A 22,664-nucleotide genomic window follows, 5' to 3' on the forward strand; every position below is an offset into this window, starting at 1 on the left:
TTCGCATCGCAATGAGAGAGCCAAGAACCCTTTGAAGCTCATTGTCGTACCGTCAGAAAGCTTTGGAAATTTGATTCGTTTATCCAGGGTGATTTCTGTACCGCTGTCAAAATGTATGAACTGACATCTGGTTGGCGCCAGAGGGGAGGTAAGGGATAGTAGTTCTGTATCAGAGGTGAATGGCGACATAGTTTGGGCTCATGTTGCACAATAATACAGCTTAGCCAACCAGAAAATGGTTTTCGATAACCTCATTCGAAAATTTTTTTTTGAACTGCCTAAATCTAAATCTAAACACCTAAATTTCTGACAATCAAAACAGACCTTAAACAATCTTTATCAGTTTCATTGGTTCATAAACCACTATGGAAAAAAATATACGAACCATACACAATATGGGTATACAATTTAAAGAAATTTTCTACGTTGAACGGCTATCCAATGAAATGATTATTCAACTATTTGTAACAGGAAAGACTATTCAGCTATAGTTCGCGTATGTAGTTTTAGATGCACTACACTGATATTAAAAATTCGTAATTAGGATGAAAATGATTGTGCAATGCATGAGTTCATTCGTCGTCCTTAGTGAACTAAAGTTTTCGTAAATTTTACTTATTTTGTGTACAATGCACGAATATTATTGTTGATAATGAAATTCGTGTTTGTGAATGAAACGAAATGTTTCGTTATTTTATTAAATGTTTGTGTATCGTGTGAACGATTTCGTTGGTCGCACGAAATCATTTTCGGTCATCTTAGAAAACTTTTCATGTCCATAAAAACTTTTTTTTTGCGTTAGATGTTTTAGGATCAATGTTTGCCAACACCGATTATTTATTTAAATTACAAGGAACGATCTAGAAAAATCGATTTTATTGCTCACCACTATTGAGCACTGGAATTATTGTACTTTTTGTTCGTATTGCTCACCACTATTGAGCACTGGAATGATTGTACTTTTTGTTCGTGATATTCACGAAAAATGTTTATAAAAGTTAGATGCACTCTTGTAATATCTATTTTTTATGATTTAATATTGTAAAATTTTTTTGCAGAAACCGTGAATAGCGCAAAACATTTTTTTGGGTTGAGAACAAAACTATTTCTCAATAATTTTTTGATAAAATACACAAATGTAAATTTACAAACATTTTTAGAGACTCTTACACGCGCAGTAAAAGTGTCATAGCTAAGTAATGGCATGACTCGCATGGAAATTCTGTCATTGCTCCCCTTACACGATCTTTAATTACTGCTCAGTAATGACTTGTATAAGACTACATTTTCGTAGTAATGAGGGGTTTGAAAAAAAAAATTGATTTTGCCTTATCAATATTTCAATCTGCGGAAGAGAAATTTTTCGAGGTAAAAAGGTAAACACAAAATGACTTTATCGATTGACTCGATTCGATTCGACAGAAATCATTCCTCCGGTTGGATTGCGGCTAGGTTGTTACATTTATAAAAAAGAATGCTATGCTGCTATCTAAGTGTCTTATGGTCATCAGTCTGTATGCAAATAAATCAGGTACGAGGTAATGATACCCATCTGGTTTTGGCGCAAAAATCTGCTTATTGTGACTCACACCCCAATAAAAGCTCTTCGCCTTCGCCGGGATATTACAGCAAGGATGCCGACCCATGACAGGAATGTCGAGAGAAGATAAGGAAAAAATCCACAAAATGGTAGCTATCAAACGAACTTCCACGCCGGTCGTTCTACGTTCAACCATTTAAGGAAATTGCATCTGTCATCCAGCGGTTAATTGCCTATTGGACGCCTAGACAACACGCGGAATGGAGTACTTATGCTGTTGCGCCTTCAGAGCAAAAGGGGCGCGGAGGCCCGGGATGGCTTACCCGACGTCCGAGAACTTTATCACTAGTTGAAATATTGGCATTTCTCCGGCAGAATAAGAAGCCGTTCTTTGTTCTGGGCTAACCAGAAGAGAGAAAACTTCAAAATTATTTATACAAAACCAACGAACAGCTCGTGATTGTTCAACTGAACCCGATCTCGATTCCACCTCTATTGGTTTTTACGAAAAACTCGTAATTAAAATAAAAGTTTTTCAATATAACTACCAATGATTCACATATGTGTGTGTTAACCATCCTATTTCCCACTAGCCGGTAGTGATTTCTATTCTATTCTATTCTATTCTATTCTAACCCTTACACAGCCAGTATTGAAAAGCATCCTGGAAAACACTGCAGTTACACTTTAGTGTTTTTCTTGTCAATATTAACATTTGAAGCATATAATATGTAATATGTCGCAAATATTAAAACGGCCAGGCCTACTGTGCAGAGTTGGGTTTGAAGACGTTTCAATATTATACGGCAGTTGAATTATTCATTTAATGAACAATTCAACCAACGAATCGTTTTGAAACATGAATGAGGAAGAAACGAGGACAACCGTACCGACCGTTTCAGTTTATAGGGAGTTAGGATAAATCGTTGGGAGTGACTTGGCTAAGAAGGTTAATGTCACTCCTTTGGTCCTTTGGGATGGGACAGAGGTATTTACACCTTGCCCTGGCTCATTAAGCCTAGGTTAAAGCGCCTTTACTCGCTCTATGCAATAGGTGTAAACCAAATATAAATTTATTGATGTTTCAAGCGACCAAAGTTTGACAAGAATAATTTTCGTGATTTTTGAAATTATTTTTTTGTTTCGGCTTTAGCCGCATGTAACTCTGAAAATATATACTTGTGGTCGACACACATTACACATTTCTCACTGGATTTAGACCAACAACAAAAAGACAAAAAAATGTTTTTCAAAAAATCTCCAAAGCGATCCCCTGAAAAAACAAGAAAACACTTCTTCTCGCAACTTATTTTTGTTTGTAAACTAGTGTAATTAGAAGTTTAGAAGTCCCCTGAAAAAACAAGAAAACACTTCTTCTCGCAACTTATTTTTGTTTGTAAACTAGTGTAATTAGAACGAACTCACCGGTTAAGTAATGCTGGGTCCCCAAATCCGATTCTAATAGAACATCGTTTTACTTTCAATATCGCCAACATGATCCCATTGTATCCATCGAGACAAAATAGTTTTGGCAACCTATCGACCTTCGGACATGGCGTATAGTATAGCTATGATAATGTATGTGATAAAAGTTATTATATGTAATGTACTTATGGAACTCATAAAATTAAAGCAGATAGTAAGAGGTTGCACTACTGAATCAAGTATACCTTGGACACCCACCAATAAAATTATCAATGCGGGGAATGTTTGATATGATATAATTTACGATAACATAACGATTCCCAGGAAATGCAACCATAGTATATGTGACATACGGAAAAAGATTTTATAATTGAATTTCACGGGCACTGTTAAAAGTTGTTTGTAACACCTCTGTCAATATGATAAAATATAGTATAATTCGCACAAAAAAGTTCGGCTACTAGTATGAAAGTCACAACTGGTCGTGGGAACAAATAAACCCAATTAATCCTCCAGAAAAGATTGTAATCAAATATATATGTAGTGTTGAATATTCAGAAAAATATGATTAAAAATAGAAAGGCATCACCGGAATTATACTGCATCCTTTTTTCTTCTGAGTCCTCGCGAAAAACGATAGCGGGCGAGCTAGGGCTGGGCAGCTTCTCCACCAAATGGTAATGCCCTTTTCAACTCCTTTGGAATGAAAAATTCTCTAATTTGAACACTAATTTTGGTTCGATCACTAAAATCACAATAATGCTCATTAACGACATCTACTCACGGCTCAATAGCTCAAAATACGTACGCATCGGAAAAAGTATTTGTTCCGAGAGACTTTTTCACAAAATTGTCCCACTAGCCGGTAGTGATTTACAGAAAAAATGTTTGCATGTATTTAAACATATTCATGCAAATAACTTGGTTCATGAATTTGGGTAGGTGTTAGCTCAATTGAATTTCCGATGACCCATTTCGCATACAGCGCCAGACATGTTCCAAGGTCATCGTTCCATCAACTAGCACCGCCTTAATGTAATGTTTGTATCAATATGATTTTAACATTACAGTAAAACTTTCGATACCTTACAGAATGAAATCGACGCGTATTGAGTGTATTACTTTGATTTTGATGTATACAGGGTGTTTGGTTCATGGTTAAGAATCTCTCGGGGGGTGATAGACTGCCATATTTGGAGAAAAAAATTGTTCTACACATAGCATCAAATCTCAACCGTTACAGAGTTATTGAACTTTTTGTTTAAAAAACTTATTTGTCTTAAAATACCTCTAACTTTAAAAGTATACTTTGTATTTTAGTATTAGTTGTATTCGAAAGGTGAGAAAATTTCGCATTGAGTGATGCCCTCACATGTTTCAGCTAATGAGTTTAAGTAGCCTTTTCAAAGTAATTTATTGAAAATTAAACAATTTTAAACGATTTTTCGTTCATTTCTTGAAAATCCAAATAGTTAACCTCATCCTTTTAATAATTCAGATTGTTAGTCTTGGTGAGCTGCTTAATTCGTTCTTTGACATGATACACTTACCTTTTCTTATTTTCATGATTTTGGGTTATTCAACATGGATATTTTTATCTCATTTTCACTAGTACCAGCTGTAATTGAAAAATTATGGCACTTATTGTACTTTTTTCTTTTTATTCGAAAATAAGGAAAATTTTACAGTGAAAAAAGTATTAATACCTTTCAGTTAAGTGAATTTAGTATTCTTTTAAAAGTAAATTGGTTTAAAGTTAGTGCTATTATTAGCATTTTCGTTAATTTTCTTAAAATAGTAAATAATAAACATCACCATTACTATCATGGAAATAATGCAACTCAGCAAGTTCTACAGTTCTTTCTTTGACTCCATTCAATTATCTCTTTGGGGCCATGCATAAATGACGTAGCATTTTGGGGGGTAGGGAGGGTATACCAAATTTGTGACGAAGTGTGACGAGGGGGAGGGTAGGGTCAGAAGTTGTGCGACATAGCATTAGGTTTAAAACTCATTGTTTAGAGAAAACAATTTAATGATCCTCCATTCCCAAGAGAAATGAATTTAAATTCAAACAAGTTACTTTTGATGCAGTTTTTCATGAGGTAAATTTTACGATCCGCGGAATTACAAGTTCGCAAAAATACGAAAAGATTTTGTGTGCGGATTTAACTTGCTACATTAGTTAGCTAATGTTGCTAACTAGTAGACTTTGTTTGGAAACTGAGTTAAATTTTCACTTCGGATTCAACCAAACAAAATTTACACACCTAGAAAAAATAGTGTAAATTTACGTCTCCTGACCATGACATATACGAGCATCAAAAATGACTTAGTTTTACGTTTGATTTTAATTTTACATGACGTTTAATTTCGTAAATCATGTAATTTTACTCCACATACAGCGTTTGTTCTGAATGGTAGGAAGTGTAATTTTAAGTCATTGCGCATGTAAAGTAATGAACACGGTAATGTTCTGTCATTTCGTAAATTACGGTTTGTTGAATTGTGTCATGTTTGCAATTACGTCAACGATAAAATTCAGATTTTTTTGGTGTGTAGTAATTTAGATGAACGTATGGTTCTTAGAATAATTGGCAGCTTCACGATTGTGAACTGAGAGAACTTGTCTTCATGCTCTCCTTGACATATAAAATTCAAAACAAAACTATCTACACTATATTTGTCATGAAATGGAAAAATAATTGCACGCAATTTGCTGTTATAATGAAAATGTTGATAGAAGTCGTCAAACATTTTGAAAGGACATGTATTTAAAATAATTGAAAAACATATGTAATTTTTTTCATCGCCCCGGCGCTTTGCATGGAACGAGGGGGAGGGGGAAGGTAAATGCTACGTTATTTACGAGGGGGAGGTTCGAATTTTGTGACCAAATGCTACGAGGGGGGAGGGAGGGGTCAAAAATCGCCGAAAAAAGCTACGTCATTTGTGTACGGACCCTTTTGGTTTCGACGCAAAATCGTTTTTATCACATCGTTTCATATGCAAAAATAACGATTTCGAACCCACTACATTTGTGGCGAGCTCATGCTGTGTTAACTATTAAATAGCAGCAAAATGAAAACTGATATAGACAAAGTGTCAAATAAAAAGTTATAGAGGACATTAAGGGGCATCAAATGAACAATAGTAACGATAAATTTTGTTGATTAATAATTAGAATAATTAAAAAACTCTCCAAAAACACAAATTTTGAGTTATTTCGTTAGTAAAAAACCATTTAGTACACTTAACTAAAAGATATTTGTACATACACTGATAGGAAATTTTCTCAGCTTTGCAATGAAATCTTGTAAATAACGATATAAAGCATATTTTTTAGATTAGAGTCTTTTAAGCACTTGCAAGTCGGTTACAGGAAAAGTATAGTAATGAAATTACAAAGAAATGAAAAGAGATAGAAATATGACGTCCAAGAACAAATTATGAATCGTCCTAAAACCCAACTTTTGGATAATGGATATTGCTATAATCATACTTCATTATTTCGAGAAAATTAGCAAAAACCTTCTCAAAAACACTAACTTTTAACTACTTTACAGCTAAAAGGTAATTAAAACAAAAAAAAAGATATGAGAACACCATTCAATAGGAAATTTTCTCACCTTTCGAATGGAACTGAAACATTTAAAATACAAAGTATACTTTTAAAGTTAGAGGTATTTTAAGACAAATAAGTTTTTTACACAAAAAGTTCAATAACTCTGTAACGGTTGAGATTTGATGGTATGTGTAGAACGATTTTTTGCTCCAAATATGACAGTAAATCACCCCTCGAGAGATTCTTACTCATGAACCAAACACCCTGTATAAGAAAAAATACCCGTTTTTCAGTTTTCTACCTCTTTTCAATCTTCTATTTTTTGTCTCATTCAACTAGTCTAAATATTTCCTGTGCATTGAAGAAAAGAAGAGAAAACATGAAAAAAGGGAGAAAAGAAAGAACTGATTAACATCGTGTCTCCCGCAGCGCTGTTAAAATTTCCAAGTTGCCACTGTTTTTGGTAGAAGTGGCGCGTCTCGAAGCGCTGTAACTTTCGATCTATTGCTCGAATCTCTATGTAAATTTAAGAAAATATCCTCAATTTTTGGAAAATAAAGAGCGTTTTCTCTTTGTCGGTTCCGACAGCATAAAACGCTTGCCCGGGAATGCCACATATTCAGGTGATTTGCATTCGATAAAAATGCCAAAATATCCTGACTCCTGCGGTAGAAGACAAAGGGTTAAGTAGTCGGAAAACTCTCAGCTTAGCTTTATGTTTTTTACACATACTAAGAATACCAAACCATATGATGTGATGGCCGGAAGATTAGAGAAGCAACCCCTCTGCCGCCCTACCCGCCATCTAACAAACATATGTACGACAAATTTGAATATTTTACGAAAATTGTCTGAAACTAATTCTTAGTAATTTACGAGTGTAAGCTCTCTGTGCACATTTACCTAACGCGAATGACTGTATACTTTTTTACTTCGATGCATTTTCTGCAAAATGGGTAATACCAGAAAGGTACTTTTGTATCAATCATCATAACATAAATGTAAAGCAACTTACGGCTAGTATGAAGCTGTCAAATAGACACGTTGGAAAATATGTATGCGTCGTTTATTTCTTATCTTTTGTCTAGTGAATATATCCCCAGAACTCCCTTTGATAATATATGTATTGAAACGAATAAGCACATGACAACAGAAAACCACATGCGACCCATTTCCTAGGAAGCTATCAATAAACAACCAATATTTTCCTACCCCTAACAGTACTACCACGCTGAACAACAGATAGCATAATATTTATTCACATATATATTTAATCTTCGACAATCATATTCAGGTACACATTTTGTCGCCTAATTGACAATAGTTGAATTAAATAAGTCAAATGCATAACTTCTTAAAAGCGTCAGCCTAAAATTAAAGCAGATTGATTTTTTGAAGAGTTCCGTAATATTCCTTTACTATACATAAATCAAATCAAATATAAATTAATTCTCCACGCATGCGATTGGCACCTGAAAATACACCTCGCTCCGTAATATTTGCCAGCACTGTTCCAGTGCCCGGCTAAGCTGCAGACACTCGTGGTTCATCAATAGCCGCGTTGTCTTCACTTCCCGCGCTAGTGTTGGTGAAGGTTTGTTCAGCTTTTACACGTCTCGCACTTTATTTACTTCTTTTGATCCCTTCTCTGACTCCCACTCTCGACCGTCTTCTCCATCCACATCCACCGACTGTTGTCTAGGTGAATTCGTTCACAATCCATAGCATAAGGTATCAATCACCATGCTACCGATTCCGATTCATAAGTGAGCCTACAGTGCCCAAGTTCAGTTCGTATTCATTGGTCGCAAACCGTTTCGCGATCGAGATTCGTTGTAGTTTGTTAGTGAAGGAAGAAAGCATCGCGAAAAATTTAATATGGTCAAACGTCAGAACTCTCGCTACTCCAATGGAAATGGGTCCACCGCGCATCACCGTCAGGAGGAATTGCCCCCGCGAGGACCAGGTATACTTCGGAAGCCCGCAGGGGATTTAAACAAAGAAACAGTGAAGGATCGATTGCCAGCGTGAATGTGAAAGATGTGGCGAGAGTTGGCGAGGCGCACTGCTCTAATTGGCAACGTGTCATAATTTGGATTTGGAGATTGATCTTTTATTATTCGATTCGCGATCGCATCGGGTTGAAATGATCGTTTTCCACTATGAAATTTAAAATTACCCCAAATAAGTTTCAATAGATCATAGATATTTAATTATTTTCGCCGATAAATTTGCGTGGATTTATACCGTAATTTTTGACCATGAAAGCATGAGAGGGAATGGAAAACTCTCCGATTTCATATGGAAAACGACCGTGTTGGGATTCGCGAAGCGTGGAGAAGCTGTAACTTGGCACCCCAACAACCAACAATCTCTTGTGTTTACGCTTTAAAATATTGCACCTCGACTGGATCTTCACGAGTCAGCAAAACTCATATGGAGCTGCCTTTTGTCCAGCGCCTACTGCGGCACACTGCATAGTGGTTGACCGGTTGGTTACGCGTTGGCAACCGGCCTACCTACAACGTGCACCGATCGTCACCTTGCACTGATTCCACTGAACGGTGGTAGCAGTCCGAACCAGAATCTCCTCGAAGTTGTCGATGTCCTTGAGATGTACTTTTTCCACGTTGGCACAATTCGCAGGTTACGAAACTAGTTTATTGGGGAATGAGATCTCGGCAATTGCAGATCATTCAATAAATAATTATTTGCAACGTTTACCTATCAATTAGAAAGGCTTTGCTCGATCGCAATGAAGTTCGCGGTGATCAACAACAAACAGTACGAACATTACGTAGCTAGAAGAAAATCAAACGATCTCTTTTTTGGCCTTTAATTTCACGCTGCGAGTGTGGCGGGCTGATGCGCAAGAGCGTACGGTACCTTTCGCTGATGAAAGTGAAGTGCATTCACTTTTTTGGTGTGTCTCGGAGGAGGTGTGTTTATTTCTACTTATCTACTGATAACTGAACGCGTCGTGCAACGTGGCGAAGTTTGGAATAGTGATGGAAATGGTTTCTATGGACGGACATTTAGTTGAACTAATTCGATGCATTTTGGGAACATGTTTAATCAGTAAAGTACTCCGTACAAACTTGATCGCTTGTTATTTGACCCAATGTTTAGTCTTTCCAAAGAGACAAAAGGAAAATTCTACACATGCGAGCTTGAAGTTATGGCATCAGGAAAACCGGTATTTTTTGTAAGGTCATTTGTTTCTTTTTTATAGGTTTGCGAGACAAGTTTTTGTTCAACAGATCACCTGAAAGGATAATTTAAACACAATTGAATATTCACTAGACTTTTCTAAAGAGTTACGACAAAAGTTTTAGTTGATTATGTTTGATACCAAATTGTGGGTGGTTTCAAACCGAAAAAGTGGTATGCATTGGTTGGCTGGTTATACTATAGCTATGAATTTAAAAGGGTTTTTTTTAATTTTAAAATCAGTTTTAACATTATCGATCGCTTAAATCATAGTGTTTGAAGCAACGTGCTGGCATTGCATTCAAGTCCTACAAGTTCAATTATCCAATGAAAAAGATTCAATTATCCGAACAGATTTAATTTAACCCAAGCTACAATATACACATATTAAGGGGAGCATCTGGTGTAAAGTGCTAAAAAAAGTTATTTTGTTTTACGATTATGAAGACAAGGTAACAATGGATCTTTTGTGTAATGTTACGAAAAAAATATTTTCGGTCACACAGAGCCACACATACGAGCGTTCTAAGAGTAGACCAACCAACCATTTCCAAGTCGAGGAGAGCCGTGACGAACACGATAACTCTCGCTTTAATTGTCTGATACGGGAAACTCAATAAATTTTGTAATGCTTAGACTTGTAGTTAGTCGATGAACCACAACAAATAGAAAAAAGTTCGAGCTTCGGATAATGGGTTCATGAAAACCGAAATATCTCATATTTTACTGTAAAATTCGCTCATTTTTCTTCAAAATAAGAGTAAAATTGTTTTTATTCAATGTTCCGTGGTTCATCCTCAAAAAATCAAGTCAATTCGTTGATTACTTTTTGAGTTATCGTGTTCGCTAATTTGATAAACGCGGCTTCGAGAAAAACACTATTAAAGGGTGTCCCACATCAAATTGCATCATGGAAAAACGCTGTAGAAAATAACCCATTGGGTAATTTCTTTGAAAATTTTGGTAGAAGTAGTTTAGAGTGTATTGTATACACTGTATTTGTATCGCTGCCAGTTTTTCGAAAATTGATGCCGATAGATTGAAATCTGCGTGTGTTATAGCAAATATGCGCGTGGAATGCATGGCTGTTTAAGGTTCAACTGAGAAAGCTTGGAAAAGTGGCCATCTTGGAAAACTAAAAAAGCAGTTTTTTTTTGTCACACCGTTGGAAAAATCTTCATGAAAATCAATCAACAATACTCTATCAATGCTCCGAATACATTGATCCATTTTCATGAAGATTTTTCCAACGGTGTGAGAGAAAACAGCTTTTTTCGTTTTCCAAGATGGCCGCTTATTGAGACGTTCTCAGTTGAACCTTAAGGAGTTATATACAAAGTTGTGGCGAAAAAGTGAGCCAAGTTCGTAATTTTTTTTAAAGTGTTTTATGCAAAGCTTATTTGAAAAAGCGAAAGACAGTTCGTTGGTAGTACTATCGAAGATAGAAAACCAAATTGAATTAAAAAAATATTCAAGGTTGTCGGAGTTATGGCCCATCCCCCGAAGCGTGTGTTCTAGGCAGAGATTTGCGGTGAACGCTCTCCAAGCCGAACCTCTCAACTGATTTCCAAAAACTAAAAAGATTATTGAAGAAAAATGTATTGTAGTGTACTTGAACGGATCAGTTTTCTAATAGAATTTTTTTTTTCTTGCAAAAGAACATGTTGACCAAAAATTGAGTTTTTTTGGTGTTCCAAATTTTAAACCAAAATTCATTACAAAGAGTCGAAAATTTTTTGATAAAAAAGGAACCGTTCAAGTACACGAGAATGTAAATACAAACAATTCAAAAAAAAATTATGGAGATCGGATGAATAATTTTTGAGATATCACGTTCACCGCAACGGTACTTTTCAAAAAATTTCATTCCGAGATAATTGCGTTTAAAATTTTGTGTTAACATCATTCGTGCAAGAACCAGCTCGCTACAAATGGCTGTAATTTGAAATCTAGTGCTCCGATCTGGATGAAATTTTGCACAGATACTTTCAAAAGCATGTAGTTTCAGAATATTCCATAAAAGTTTTTCAGATTTTTTGAGTTTCAACTTTGTCAGCGCTGTTCGAAAAAATAGCAGCGCTATTTTTTTTTCGAGTTTAATGTAGAATACTCCCACACATTCCACTCTCCAGTAACATTGTGGGTCTTTGTAAGTGACGTGTAGTACAAAGAGTAAAACGCGCCACTTTTTGGTATCATTGGCTTATTGTTTACAAAACATAACTGTAATTTCTGAAGAAAGTCGATATGAAGGTGTTCGTAAAAATAGCAGCGCTAGCACAAAAGGTTTCTCAATCGCCAAAGTTTTCAAGATTTTCAGTTTAATTTATCCACTCTGTTCGGTATGACATTCCTACGCTTACAGTTAGCCCGAAATTGTAAGTTTATATGTTGTAGTATTTCACGATAATGGGTTGTTCGAAGCGAGGAACGACATCTTATCAAACGGTTGATTGCTAGTGGCAAAACATACGTGAAGATCAGGAACTTTTACAATGTTCTGCTAAAAAGTTCACAATGCACACTGGACAAACAAAAGTGATACTAGCGGTAGAAAGCGAGCAACGTCTGCTCAAACTTATCGTTAGATGGTTCGAAGGGCAAAATAATATCCGTTAATATCTTCAAGAGAATTCTAAAAAAAACCAGGAACTTTCTATTGCTACGTCATCGAGTAGAAAATGATTGATTAATACAAATTTACACGCAATAAGTTCGATAAACCCACAACACAACATTTTCACAATCGTCTGAACTTTGCCGAATTTCACGCCAATTGGACCGTCGCAAAATGGCGTAACATTTAGTGGGCTGATGATAGTAAAGTGGTATTATATGGCTCGAAAGGTAGCGTCAGTAGGTTAGACGTCCACCAGGTACTGAATTTTTACCACTATACACGATGCAAACATGTAAAATATGTGCATATCTATATAACACTGTACGTGAAAAACGCTTGCGCTGCTATTATTTCGAACAGCACTGTACTACCCATGATCGCAAATTTGTCCCGTTTTCTATGGGATTTCCTATCTTTATGGGACTGACTTGCGGTCATAGGCAGTATATAATCCCTTAAAAGAAAAGAAGTTCAGCGTGAGCACCGAGATCAATTAAGCGGATAAAAAAGAAGTCGATTATTTTTGCCCTCTACACCAGACGCCCACGATTTCTGACAATATTTTCTTTTAATAATTATTCAATATTGGTGAAAGCCTACATTGGAGAAGCTTTTCCGAGAGAGCATCGATTGAAACTGAGTCGAATGCCTCTTTTATATTTGAGAACACAAACGTTATTTGTTTTTCTCTTGCGTACGTGAGTTGGATTTCTGATATGAGAGTAGCACCCGACAATCGTTCGTCCTTTCTCGCTCCGAAAAACCAAACGAGATGTTTGATAACAAGCCATTTGCCTCATTGCAGTTGTCGAGACGTCGCAGGATTATTTTTTCGACAATTTCTTCGTGCAGAATAGCATTTTAAACAGACCATATGCGTTATGATCGGAAGCTGTTGAATTTCTGTGTTTCAGATTCATCTCGTCAGTAACTGACACCGACTTAGACGCTAAATTCAAATAACACCAATCAGTTCATACAACGCAGAAGACCGCATAAAGCACCAGGCTTTCTGGCATTCATTCATTTATTCATTTCAGACATTCATTCAAAACTTGCATCCGCCATGTTTCTATTCTCTGGCTTTTCTATGAGTAAGTGCTCAAATTATAGTTTTGAGGTTTTTACTTCTTCGGAGTCAAAATTTGAGACTTGATGTATTCTACCATGTTTTATATACAAGTCGTAATCTTAAACGAAACAAGATGGTGCTGGGCTGTTTTCGATAAAGTTATAGAAGAAAGCATTGCCATAAATTTTACTGAGGACATGTTGCACCTACCTCTGGTTTCAGCAAAACCAACGTAATGTTTTGGACGACACATATACTGAGTTCGAATTGTACTAGAACGGAGCGCGAATCAGAACACTGTGGCAAAAATCGCACAAGAAAGCTGTGGACCAAGAAGACCTCGAAAATCGCCACAAAATCTTTGTTTGGCAAGCGATTCGCGGAAGTGGCAAAATATCCAGCTCTTTATAACATTTGGTACCGTCAACGGACAGATGGAAGTCTCCAAAAGTGACCTCTGCACTTCTTGAAGTCTCACGAAAACTCGACACTGTTATAGCCGAATTCGTCATCTTCTAGGCTGAAACTGAACCAATAAAGTTACCTTTGTGTTTCACACTGCCCTATCAAAAAATATGAGGCTGCTATAAAGACAAACCTTGGTAAAATCATATTATATTTTTAAAATGCTTTAGTGAAAGTATCTACACAAATCGACTCTTCCTTAACCCTGAACCTGATTAAAGGAGCCGAAACAAATGTGCGTGCGTTGGGGCATATTTGAAGAGCATCGAACTTTTGGTGACCCATATTATGTGTACAATGTTTTTCGACTGGTCCCAATATTTATTATCTTAGAAACCCGTATCAATCATCTATCTTAACTATTATAATGATAAAAATTCCGAGGTAGAAATGTTTAGGGGAACCCGGGGCAATTCGGACCTAACAAATCATCATTTTAGATAGGTAAATGTGAAAGAATTTATAGATCAAAAGTCCTAAATGTTAGTTTGAAAACTCAGCTATATTTTGGATCCATAAAAGATTCATTTTTTTTATTTATTTACTGGTCTTCGAGTTACTCGTACAGACAGTTCCTTAATTAATATTAATTCTATGTTTAAAGGTAGTCTTAGTAATGCTAAAATCATATTTGTCAGCTACATTATTAAAATTACGACAGCATACATTGAACGGATTGTTTTGAGAAAAAAGAGTACGATACATTGGTAACCGAAAGAAACCAGTTCGTCTGGTGGGTCTAGGCGGTACGTTGAATCGGAGCTGGTTCAGCAACTCCGGGCTATCTATATTGTTTCCCAGAAAATCAAACACGAAGAGCCGTTGCAGCATTATCCTCCGACTTGCAAGAGTCGGCAAACGTAGAAGATTGCATCGATGTTCATAGGGCGGTAGACGAATAGGATCAGTCCAAGGTAGTAACCGCAGAGCGTAACGAACAAAGTGATGCTGAATTCGTTCGACGCGGTTGATTTGTACAGCATGATAGGGTGCCCACACAAGTACACCGTACTCGAGAATGCTACGTACAAGTGCGCAGAAGAGCGATTTTAGGCAGTATACATCGTTGAATTGTTGCGTGTTTCTTTTGATGAACCCCAATACGGCATATACTTTGGCTGTAGACATTGCAGTGTGCTGCGCGAAACTCAATTTGCTATCGAGAAGAATGCCTAGATCCTTAACTGTGTTTACACGGTTGATAATGCTTGTTGACATTCTATAATCAAACGTTGTTAAGTGCCTGTTACGACAGAACGAGATCACATTACACTTTTGTACGTTTACTTCCATCCCGTTTAGTGTGCACCAATTTAGCAGCGAATCGATATCGGCTTGGATGGCACAGCAATCGACTGCCGAAGCAATTACACGAAAGAATTTCAGATCATCCGCGAACATGTACTTAGGGGACTGTATAGTGGAGCACAAATCGTTTACGAATAAAATAAACAGTAGCGGGCCTAGATGACTGCCCTGGGGAACACCCGACTCTATCACAAACGGAGATGATCTCATTTCATCGATACGAACGTACGCACAGCGCACAGTGGCGGCTCTTCAAACAAAAGTCGGACAAAACCTCAAATGTTACCTAATTTGGCTGAAAATCACAATTTAAGCTAATTTTGAGGTGCTGAGCTCATTTTTGATGTCAAAAGTCGTAAAATATTAGATGCATTTTTTTCCATACAGTGTCATTGAACCTATCTTATAACTACGATCCCGTTTTCATGATAGATTTTCCGTTACTGTTCACCAATGTCAACAATATCATAAAAAATGAAGAACACTACTTAAAAACCATTGTTGAACGTGTTGGTTTACTGTAGATTGTCTAACTAGTTAACACAAAACACCATGTGTCTCCATATCAGCAACAAAGCTTCAAAATCTCCTTAAGCCTTTTTGCGCACCTAGGCGCAGAACGAGACCATGATATTCGAAAAGTAGAGCTAATTTCACATAGAATGTATACTATGTGACCGTTCCGAAATGATTCCGAAATTTGTACAGAATACATTAGTGAACAAAGTATTTTTGATCTGACCACCTTAAACATATTTAAACTAAAAAGTCATAGTTCCAAGCAAATTTATCAAATGTAGTTTACTCAGTAACCAAGTTCTATAGTTCCTCTACACAATGAAACTAGTTGTGCTAAAATCGGACCAAAATCAAAAGAGCAACATGCATTTGAAGTGAACAGAGCATTGTGGTTTCGGAAATGAAAATCATTAAAAAATCCGGACTTTGGTACGTTTAAACTCGTGTTAAAAATCGTGTTCTTATCCAATGATCATAAAATTTCGAATATACATCATTCAATACATGAGAAATTTAGGAAAAATATAAAATATCATTATTTCAAAAATAAATTTTTGAGGTTTTGGCCAGCTTCCGGCCACTGTGCAGCGTTCGGTGAGGTGCGACAATATCAACCGTGTCAACCATTCAGGAAGTCCCATTCGTTCGAGTTTGGCCACCATTAGCAAATGAGGCACTCTATCGAACGCTTTAGCAAAATCCACATAAACGGCATCAATTTGCTGACGTTCACCAAGCGCGCTATTTAGTGACGAAACGTATGCCATAAGATTTGTACTTGACGATCGTTTTTTCACAAATCCATTCTGCCACTCGGAAATAATATGGTGCACCTTCGGATACAGCACATCATGAACGAGACTTTCAAAAACTTTTGGTAAGCAACTCAAAATTGATCATTCACGCTACCTGTCTTATGGATCGGTGTAATAGCTGCTGTCTTCCAGACACTCGGGAAAACTCCTTCGAACAATGATTTGTTGAAAATTATTCTCGCAGGAACAGCAAGCGCTTCAGCACATTTTTTAATGAAAATAGGCGGCAGACAATCCGGACCAGCTCCTTTGGCACCATCTAGTGACTGTAGTTTCAGCTCCACATCGCGTACCGAAAAATTGACGAGCGGCATGTTCAGATCGAACATCGGTAGGCTATTCAAATACGCTTCAGACAAAGGTGGTCGGTTATTATTTTGCACACTTTGAAAAAAGGATGAGAATTGGTTTGCCGATTCAAACGGGGACTCAGCGGTAACATCCTTGTAACTGACACGTTGGGGGATTCCCTGCGACTGTTTGCGATTTGCACCTTCTCATGATAGCGCTAGGCGACAATTTGCAAAACTCTACGTTTTTCCATCCTTTTACAATCTACGGGGCAATTCAGACCGTTATATTTATTTTTTCCGATGGAATTATGTTTACCTATGAAATCTTTATTGGGGAAACTCATTAAGAAGCCAAAAATTAAAAAAAAATGCGTGTGATAACTTAATCTGGTTAGTCGCGGCTGTCGCTGGCGCATCATGTATTTTTTTCGTGTGTGCAATCGTGTGCGCAGACGCAAGCCGCTGAACGGTGGTTGGTGGAATAGGGGGTCTTAATAGCCCCGTACACTCATTTCTCATAAAAGTGATGATCGTCTGGAAAATATCTGAGTTTCTACCCAAACTAGAATCATTCCATAAAATAGGAGCCTCATGCTTTCCAAAACATTTACCTGTCATTTTTTACTTTTATTTGTTGCTTTAATCACGGGTTTACCATTATAATGATTTTTGTTTTAAGAATGGCAAAAAATGCGTTGTATCTCCCTTCGAAAAAAAAAACGGAAAAATGAGATTCAGTTGTCAAAATTATTGTTTTAGAATAGCGGTACCACGAATATACGATAGTAGAGTCTTACGATTTTCTGAGAAATCGAGGGAATCTAAATAAACGATCTCAATAGCACAAGGTTTCCCTACTTTTTTTAAGCATGGCGATCATTGTGTAGTTTATGATTTCAGTAAAATTTCGTAATAAAAATAGTTTAAAATTAAGAGCAGAAGAAGGCTATGCTCAGTGGTCGATACTGATCTGACCGTTAAATTGAGAATTGTTGTTTTTACATAACACTAGTAGCGTAACATATTTACGAAATACTACTACCGACAAATCTCCGCGTACTTCGTTTGTCTCATTTTCAAACCACTGCACAGTGGCGGATTTCCCTAAAAACCTGACCAAAAGTCGAAAATGGTTTTGATTGACCTGCAAAGGTACATACCACGTTTTTTTGTAGCGCAGATTACGATTTTGATGTCAGATTTTCAAAATTCAAAATGGCGGGTACAAAATAGCCGACATTTTAATATAAATACAAGTAAATTTTCACGAATTGATGGTTTTAATGTTTCCTGTGTATGCCAATAACGTTTATAATGTATCGAATTTTAAATGGTGTGTAGTTAAATGATAGAATTTGTTGATTTGTACGCAATAAGATATTTGGATGTCTTGATGATGTAGCTTTTATGAGAATTAATGTTATTAGTCATTTCAAACTATGTATTTTGAAATATTATACAACATAGTTATAAAACTTTTCAACTCTTTGTATGATTATTATTCAATTGCTGTGCAATGCACTTATTTCTCAAAGAACAAAAAATAGTATTTTTTCAAATTATAGAAAATATGCCGATTCTGCGACGAAATGCTTGAGGTGAAAATTGACAACAAGTTTGCATGCAAATTGTAGTAACTAAAAATGAATATGACAAAAATACGAAAACAAGTGAAATTCACTAAGATTCATAGTTTCATTTAAATTATTGGACCGAGGATTTGCCCAAAGTCCATTATTACGATGAATTATTTCGATTACGAGTCTATTTAAATGCATGCGTTATGCTTGGTCAGAACGTGCTTGTACTGCTTCCTAGTATAGTTTTGAGCAACCACGTTTTGTTGTCATGTTTGATGACATTTTACGACTGACAACCTTCTCAAAAAAACATATTCACCAAGCTGGAGTGTACGCCAAAGTGAGATTTTAGTCAAATCACGGCCGGAGATCCCAGTATTCTTTTGCACTACAACACTGATTTTCGCTCGTACAATCCAGTCGTATATTCTACCTCTAGATTTGTTTTGCTTTGCATGATCAAACGTCATAGTTTCCCGGTAACGTTTAACCATGGTATTCGCATTCGATTTTTTAACTTGGAACCTTTGGCGATCACTTCTGTTGACCTCGTTGGTTTTCAATATGAACGACCAAAATTATTTACGTCTTGTGCGTTCCACGTTCGATAAATTTTGAAAATGTTTATGTATCTCAATGAAATTTTCACCGCTAAATACACAATTCTTCCTGTTCAAAATGCAGTATTGTGCGACTCGCTACGACAACGGGAGGTGCAGCAGTAATTAAAAGTACGAGTCTAAATTTCAAACTGAAAATCTTATAATCCGTCTCCATCTCCACTTAACCAAAGATTACTCAAAAACGGGCAAATTCGGGCAAGAATTCTATAATGTTCCAAATGGAGAATCGTTCAAGGAACACAAATTGCATTGAAACATAGTGGACATACGTGGACAAAAAAACTATTTCAATAATGTGGCAAAAATGTGTGCTGAAACCATCTGCTACAAAATCGTGAAAGTTATTGACATTTTCAATAAACAAACAAGATAATATCTTTTGACATCAATACATATAAATAAAGCACATACCTTTAGCATAAATTTCCATTATTCCATATTCAAAACCGGCAGTTTTATCAAAATCCAGCTACATTTGAATAATACTGATATTTCGAGCACTCGATAAAAAATATGAGCAAAACGCGATGGTTTAAACTGTTTGGATGTATCAACATCTCAAATATGGAAATTTTGGAGCGTTTCACTTACAATAGCATGCGGCAGCACCACCTGAAGTACAATATATGTACTAGAACCCAAAATACTACAATGCAATTTTTGACTTTTGGCCAGGTTTTTAGGCAAATCCGCCACTGTTCACTGTATTGTGAAGGTATGTAGCAAATGTCTTTTTTCATTGAAAAATACCAGGGCAGAGGGTTGAAATTTCGAGCCGAATTTGGAATCAAACACGCCCAGTGGCCTGCTCTTCTGCTAGAAAATGCAACACCAGTGCAATTCACTACCCCGGGTTTTTCAATGAAAAACGGCAAAAGACTCATCAAGAACTGTTATCGTTTTACATTTACCTTGTATATACTTGTTGTTAAAAAAAAAAAACAAAAATAAACTTTACACTGGTATGAGGATTTTTTTTGTGGAAAATTGCCTCAATATAATTTATGTAAACATTGCAATTAACACATAGAACAGCAGAAAATAATTTCGGACAGATATTTGTATCAAATACCACATAGTGCGACGTTCACCCGACGTATTTTCTATTCCGACTGTTTTACATAACTAGCATTGAAATAAATTGTTCCACCCATATTAAAAATTTCAAAAAATGTTGATTTTTCCTTTTTGGACACTATTCTAAACAAACTTTACATTACACTTAAGGTATTGAATTCTTCCTTTTTCGAACGGTAAGAGTGCTAATTATTGTTATTATTTTGTTTTGTTGTCCTCGCGCGTATTTGCTATAACATACGCAGATTTCAATCTATCTGCAACAATTTTCGAAAAACTGGCAACGATAAAAATATAGTGTGAACAATACACTCTAAACTACTTCTACCCACATTTTTTTCCGTGATGTAATTTGATGTGGTACACCCTGTTATAGCGTTTTTCTCGAAACCGCGTTTTTCAAAGCACATGCGTTAACTCAAAAACTAATCAACGAATTGACTTGATTTTTTATGAGAATACACAATATGTGTAGCCTGTCGACGAACCATAGAAAGCCGAATAAAAAAAATTTCTTCCAATCATTTTAAAGAAAAAAGAGTTAATTTTGCTGTAAAATACAAGATTTTTTGCTTTTCATGAAGCCATTTTCCGATACTCGAACTCCATTTTCATCGAGTAACTATAAGTCTAAGCGTTACAAATCTTATTGAATTTCCTGTGACAGACAATTTTATCAAGAGTTATCGTGTTCACCGCGGCGCTCCTTGACGTGGAAAATGTTGAACGTCTACTCTTGGAACGCTCGTGTGTGTGTGTGGCTCTGCGTGACTGAAAAAAATGTTTTTTGTGAGCAATGAATGCATAAATAAATCTTAACATTACACAAAAAAAATCCATTGTTGCCTTGCCTTCAACTTCAACTTTCGGTTTGAACACTTTACACCAAACAATCCCCTTAAGCTAGCCAGGCTTTCCACTCAATCCCCGGCACCGTCTTCAAAATGCCAATTTGTTGAAAAGGCAGACTGGTATTACCACGTAAAATGTAGCAGTTCGCTTTCTATGTCTCCCAGAACCGGTTGCAATAAACGAATGCGCCAAACATTTGTCGGACTATGTAACAAATGTCTACCTTACCTTGGTGAGGGCCAAAGCGGTCAAGTGATGGCACTCCGGTACAGGTCGGCTTTATAAATATAGTGTTTCCTATACTGAGAAGAATAAATATAAGAGGAGGTCTAGATTAGGACATTTATCGTTTTAATAAAAAGGTAGATGAGAGACATATAGGAAAGATCGCTACTTGCCAGGACATCCCGACCTGGAAAATTGGGTGGTTTACCTTGGGCCCGAAGAGAATCCTTTAACTGAGACCAGTCAACACAGTACCCGACGCATACCCAGACAACTTGCTCGATGTCGTGATAGATCTCATCACAAGCGCACAGACTCCTCTCTGCAAGACCAACACGTTAAATAAACTGATTCCAATGACACAAGTTCATCTCGATAAATACAATCTTAAAAAACAGTTTTTGGCGGGAGCAAAGAAGACTTGTTTTTTGTAGTCAAATATCTATTAGCTTCAGAGCTCAATGAAGAGTGAACCAAAAAGAATCTATTAAAAATTGACGACTTACGGTCAACATTTTTAGATCCGTGTGTAGTACGCCACGGGTCGATTAAAAACGAGGTAGTTTAGTAATAGTCTTGAAGAAGCAATGTTTCACTCCCTGACGGAGAACAAATTGATAAAAACTGTTTTTGTCCGCTAAGGAGAAAATTCTTAAAAAACCACATTTGCGCGAGAAGCGCACAAAACCTATAATCAACTAAATTAGGTATGTAATTTGCGTCTCGACTTCGTCGCATTAGAATCCGACACTTACTTCGTGCCAGGACCAAGCTAGCGCCAGATTTTATTGATTCTTATCAGCTTAATCAGAAATCCTTTTTTTGCGGGATATCATGCAAAACTTGGGGTTTACTCAGAAACATAAATAGTGTTTTCGTTTTTGCCTTTCTAAATAGAAAGGTATTGCAATTGCTCTGAAAACCGCCTTTTTAACGGAGGCCCGGAGGGCCGAGTGACATATACCATCCGATTCAGCTCGTCGAGTTCGGCAAATGTCTGTGTGTGTATGTATGTGTGTGTATGTGCGTATGTGTGTGTACGCGAACACAATATCACTCACTTTTCTCAGAGATGGCTGAAACGATTTTCATAAACTTAGTCCCAAATGAAAGGTGCAATGTTCCCATAGACTGCAATTGAATTTCTAATGGATCCGACTTCCGGTTTCGGAATTACAGGGTGATGAGTACGATCACGTAGAAAATGTCGATTTTAATAAATTCTGCAATGAATGTATAATGGTGAAATTTTTTCCAAAATGTGACCACAACTGCTTCGATTTGTGGTACTAGGTCACTAACAGCCATTCAAAGTCTTTTTGGCCACATTGGCCACCATCATCGGTTCTGGAAGCCCCGGCGGAAGTATCCAAATTCAGAATAACAGTCACATCGGTTTCTCGGAGATGGTTAGACCGAATCAACCAAACTTAGTCTCAAATGAAAGATGTTGCGTCCCCGTAAATGGCTATTAA

At 36.6% G+C, this 22,664-nt stretch overlaps 1 protein-coding gene across 5 annotated transcripts in view; it reads left to right on the plus strand.

Annotated features, from left to right (window-relative positions):
- LOC131686174 (reticulon-1-A-like) overlaps nt 1–22,664 on the plus strand; it is a 69,512-nt gene that overhangs the window by 38,744 nt on the left and 8,104 nt on the right. Inside the window, exon 1 of one of the 5 annotated variants that reach the window (XM_058970390.1) lies at nt 8,352–8,496. The exons of the other annotated variants lie outside the window; for them this stretch is intronic. Within the exon in view, the coding sequence (XP_058826373.1) occupies nt 8,409–8,496 (88 nt within the window). The 5' untranslated portion in view covers nt 8,352–8,408. Of the gene's footprint in view, nt 1–8,351; nt 8,497–22,664 lie in introns of those variants that run through there. 5 annotated transcript variants of the gene reach the window in all.

This window comes from Topomyia yanbarensis, chromosome 2 (assembly GCF_030247195.1).
Source record: "Topomyia yanbarensis strain Yona2022 chromosome 2, ASM3024719v1, whole genome shotgun sequence".
Taxonomy (NCBI): domain Eukaryota; kingdom Metazoa; phylum Arthropoda; class Insecta; order Diptera; family Culicidae; genus Topomyia; species Topomyia yanbarensis.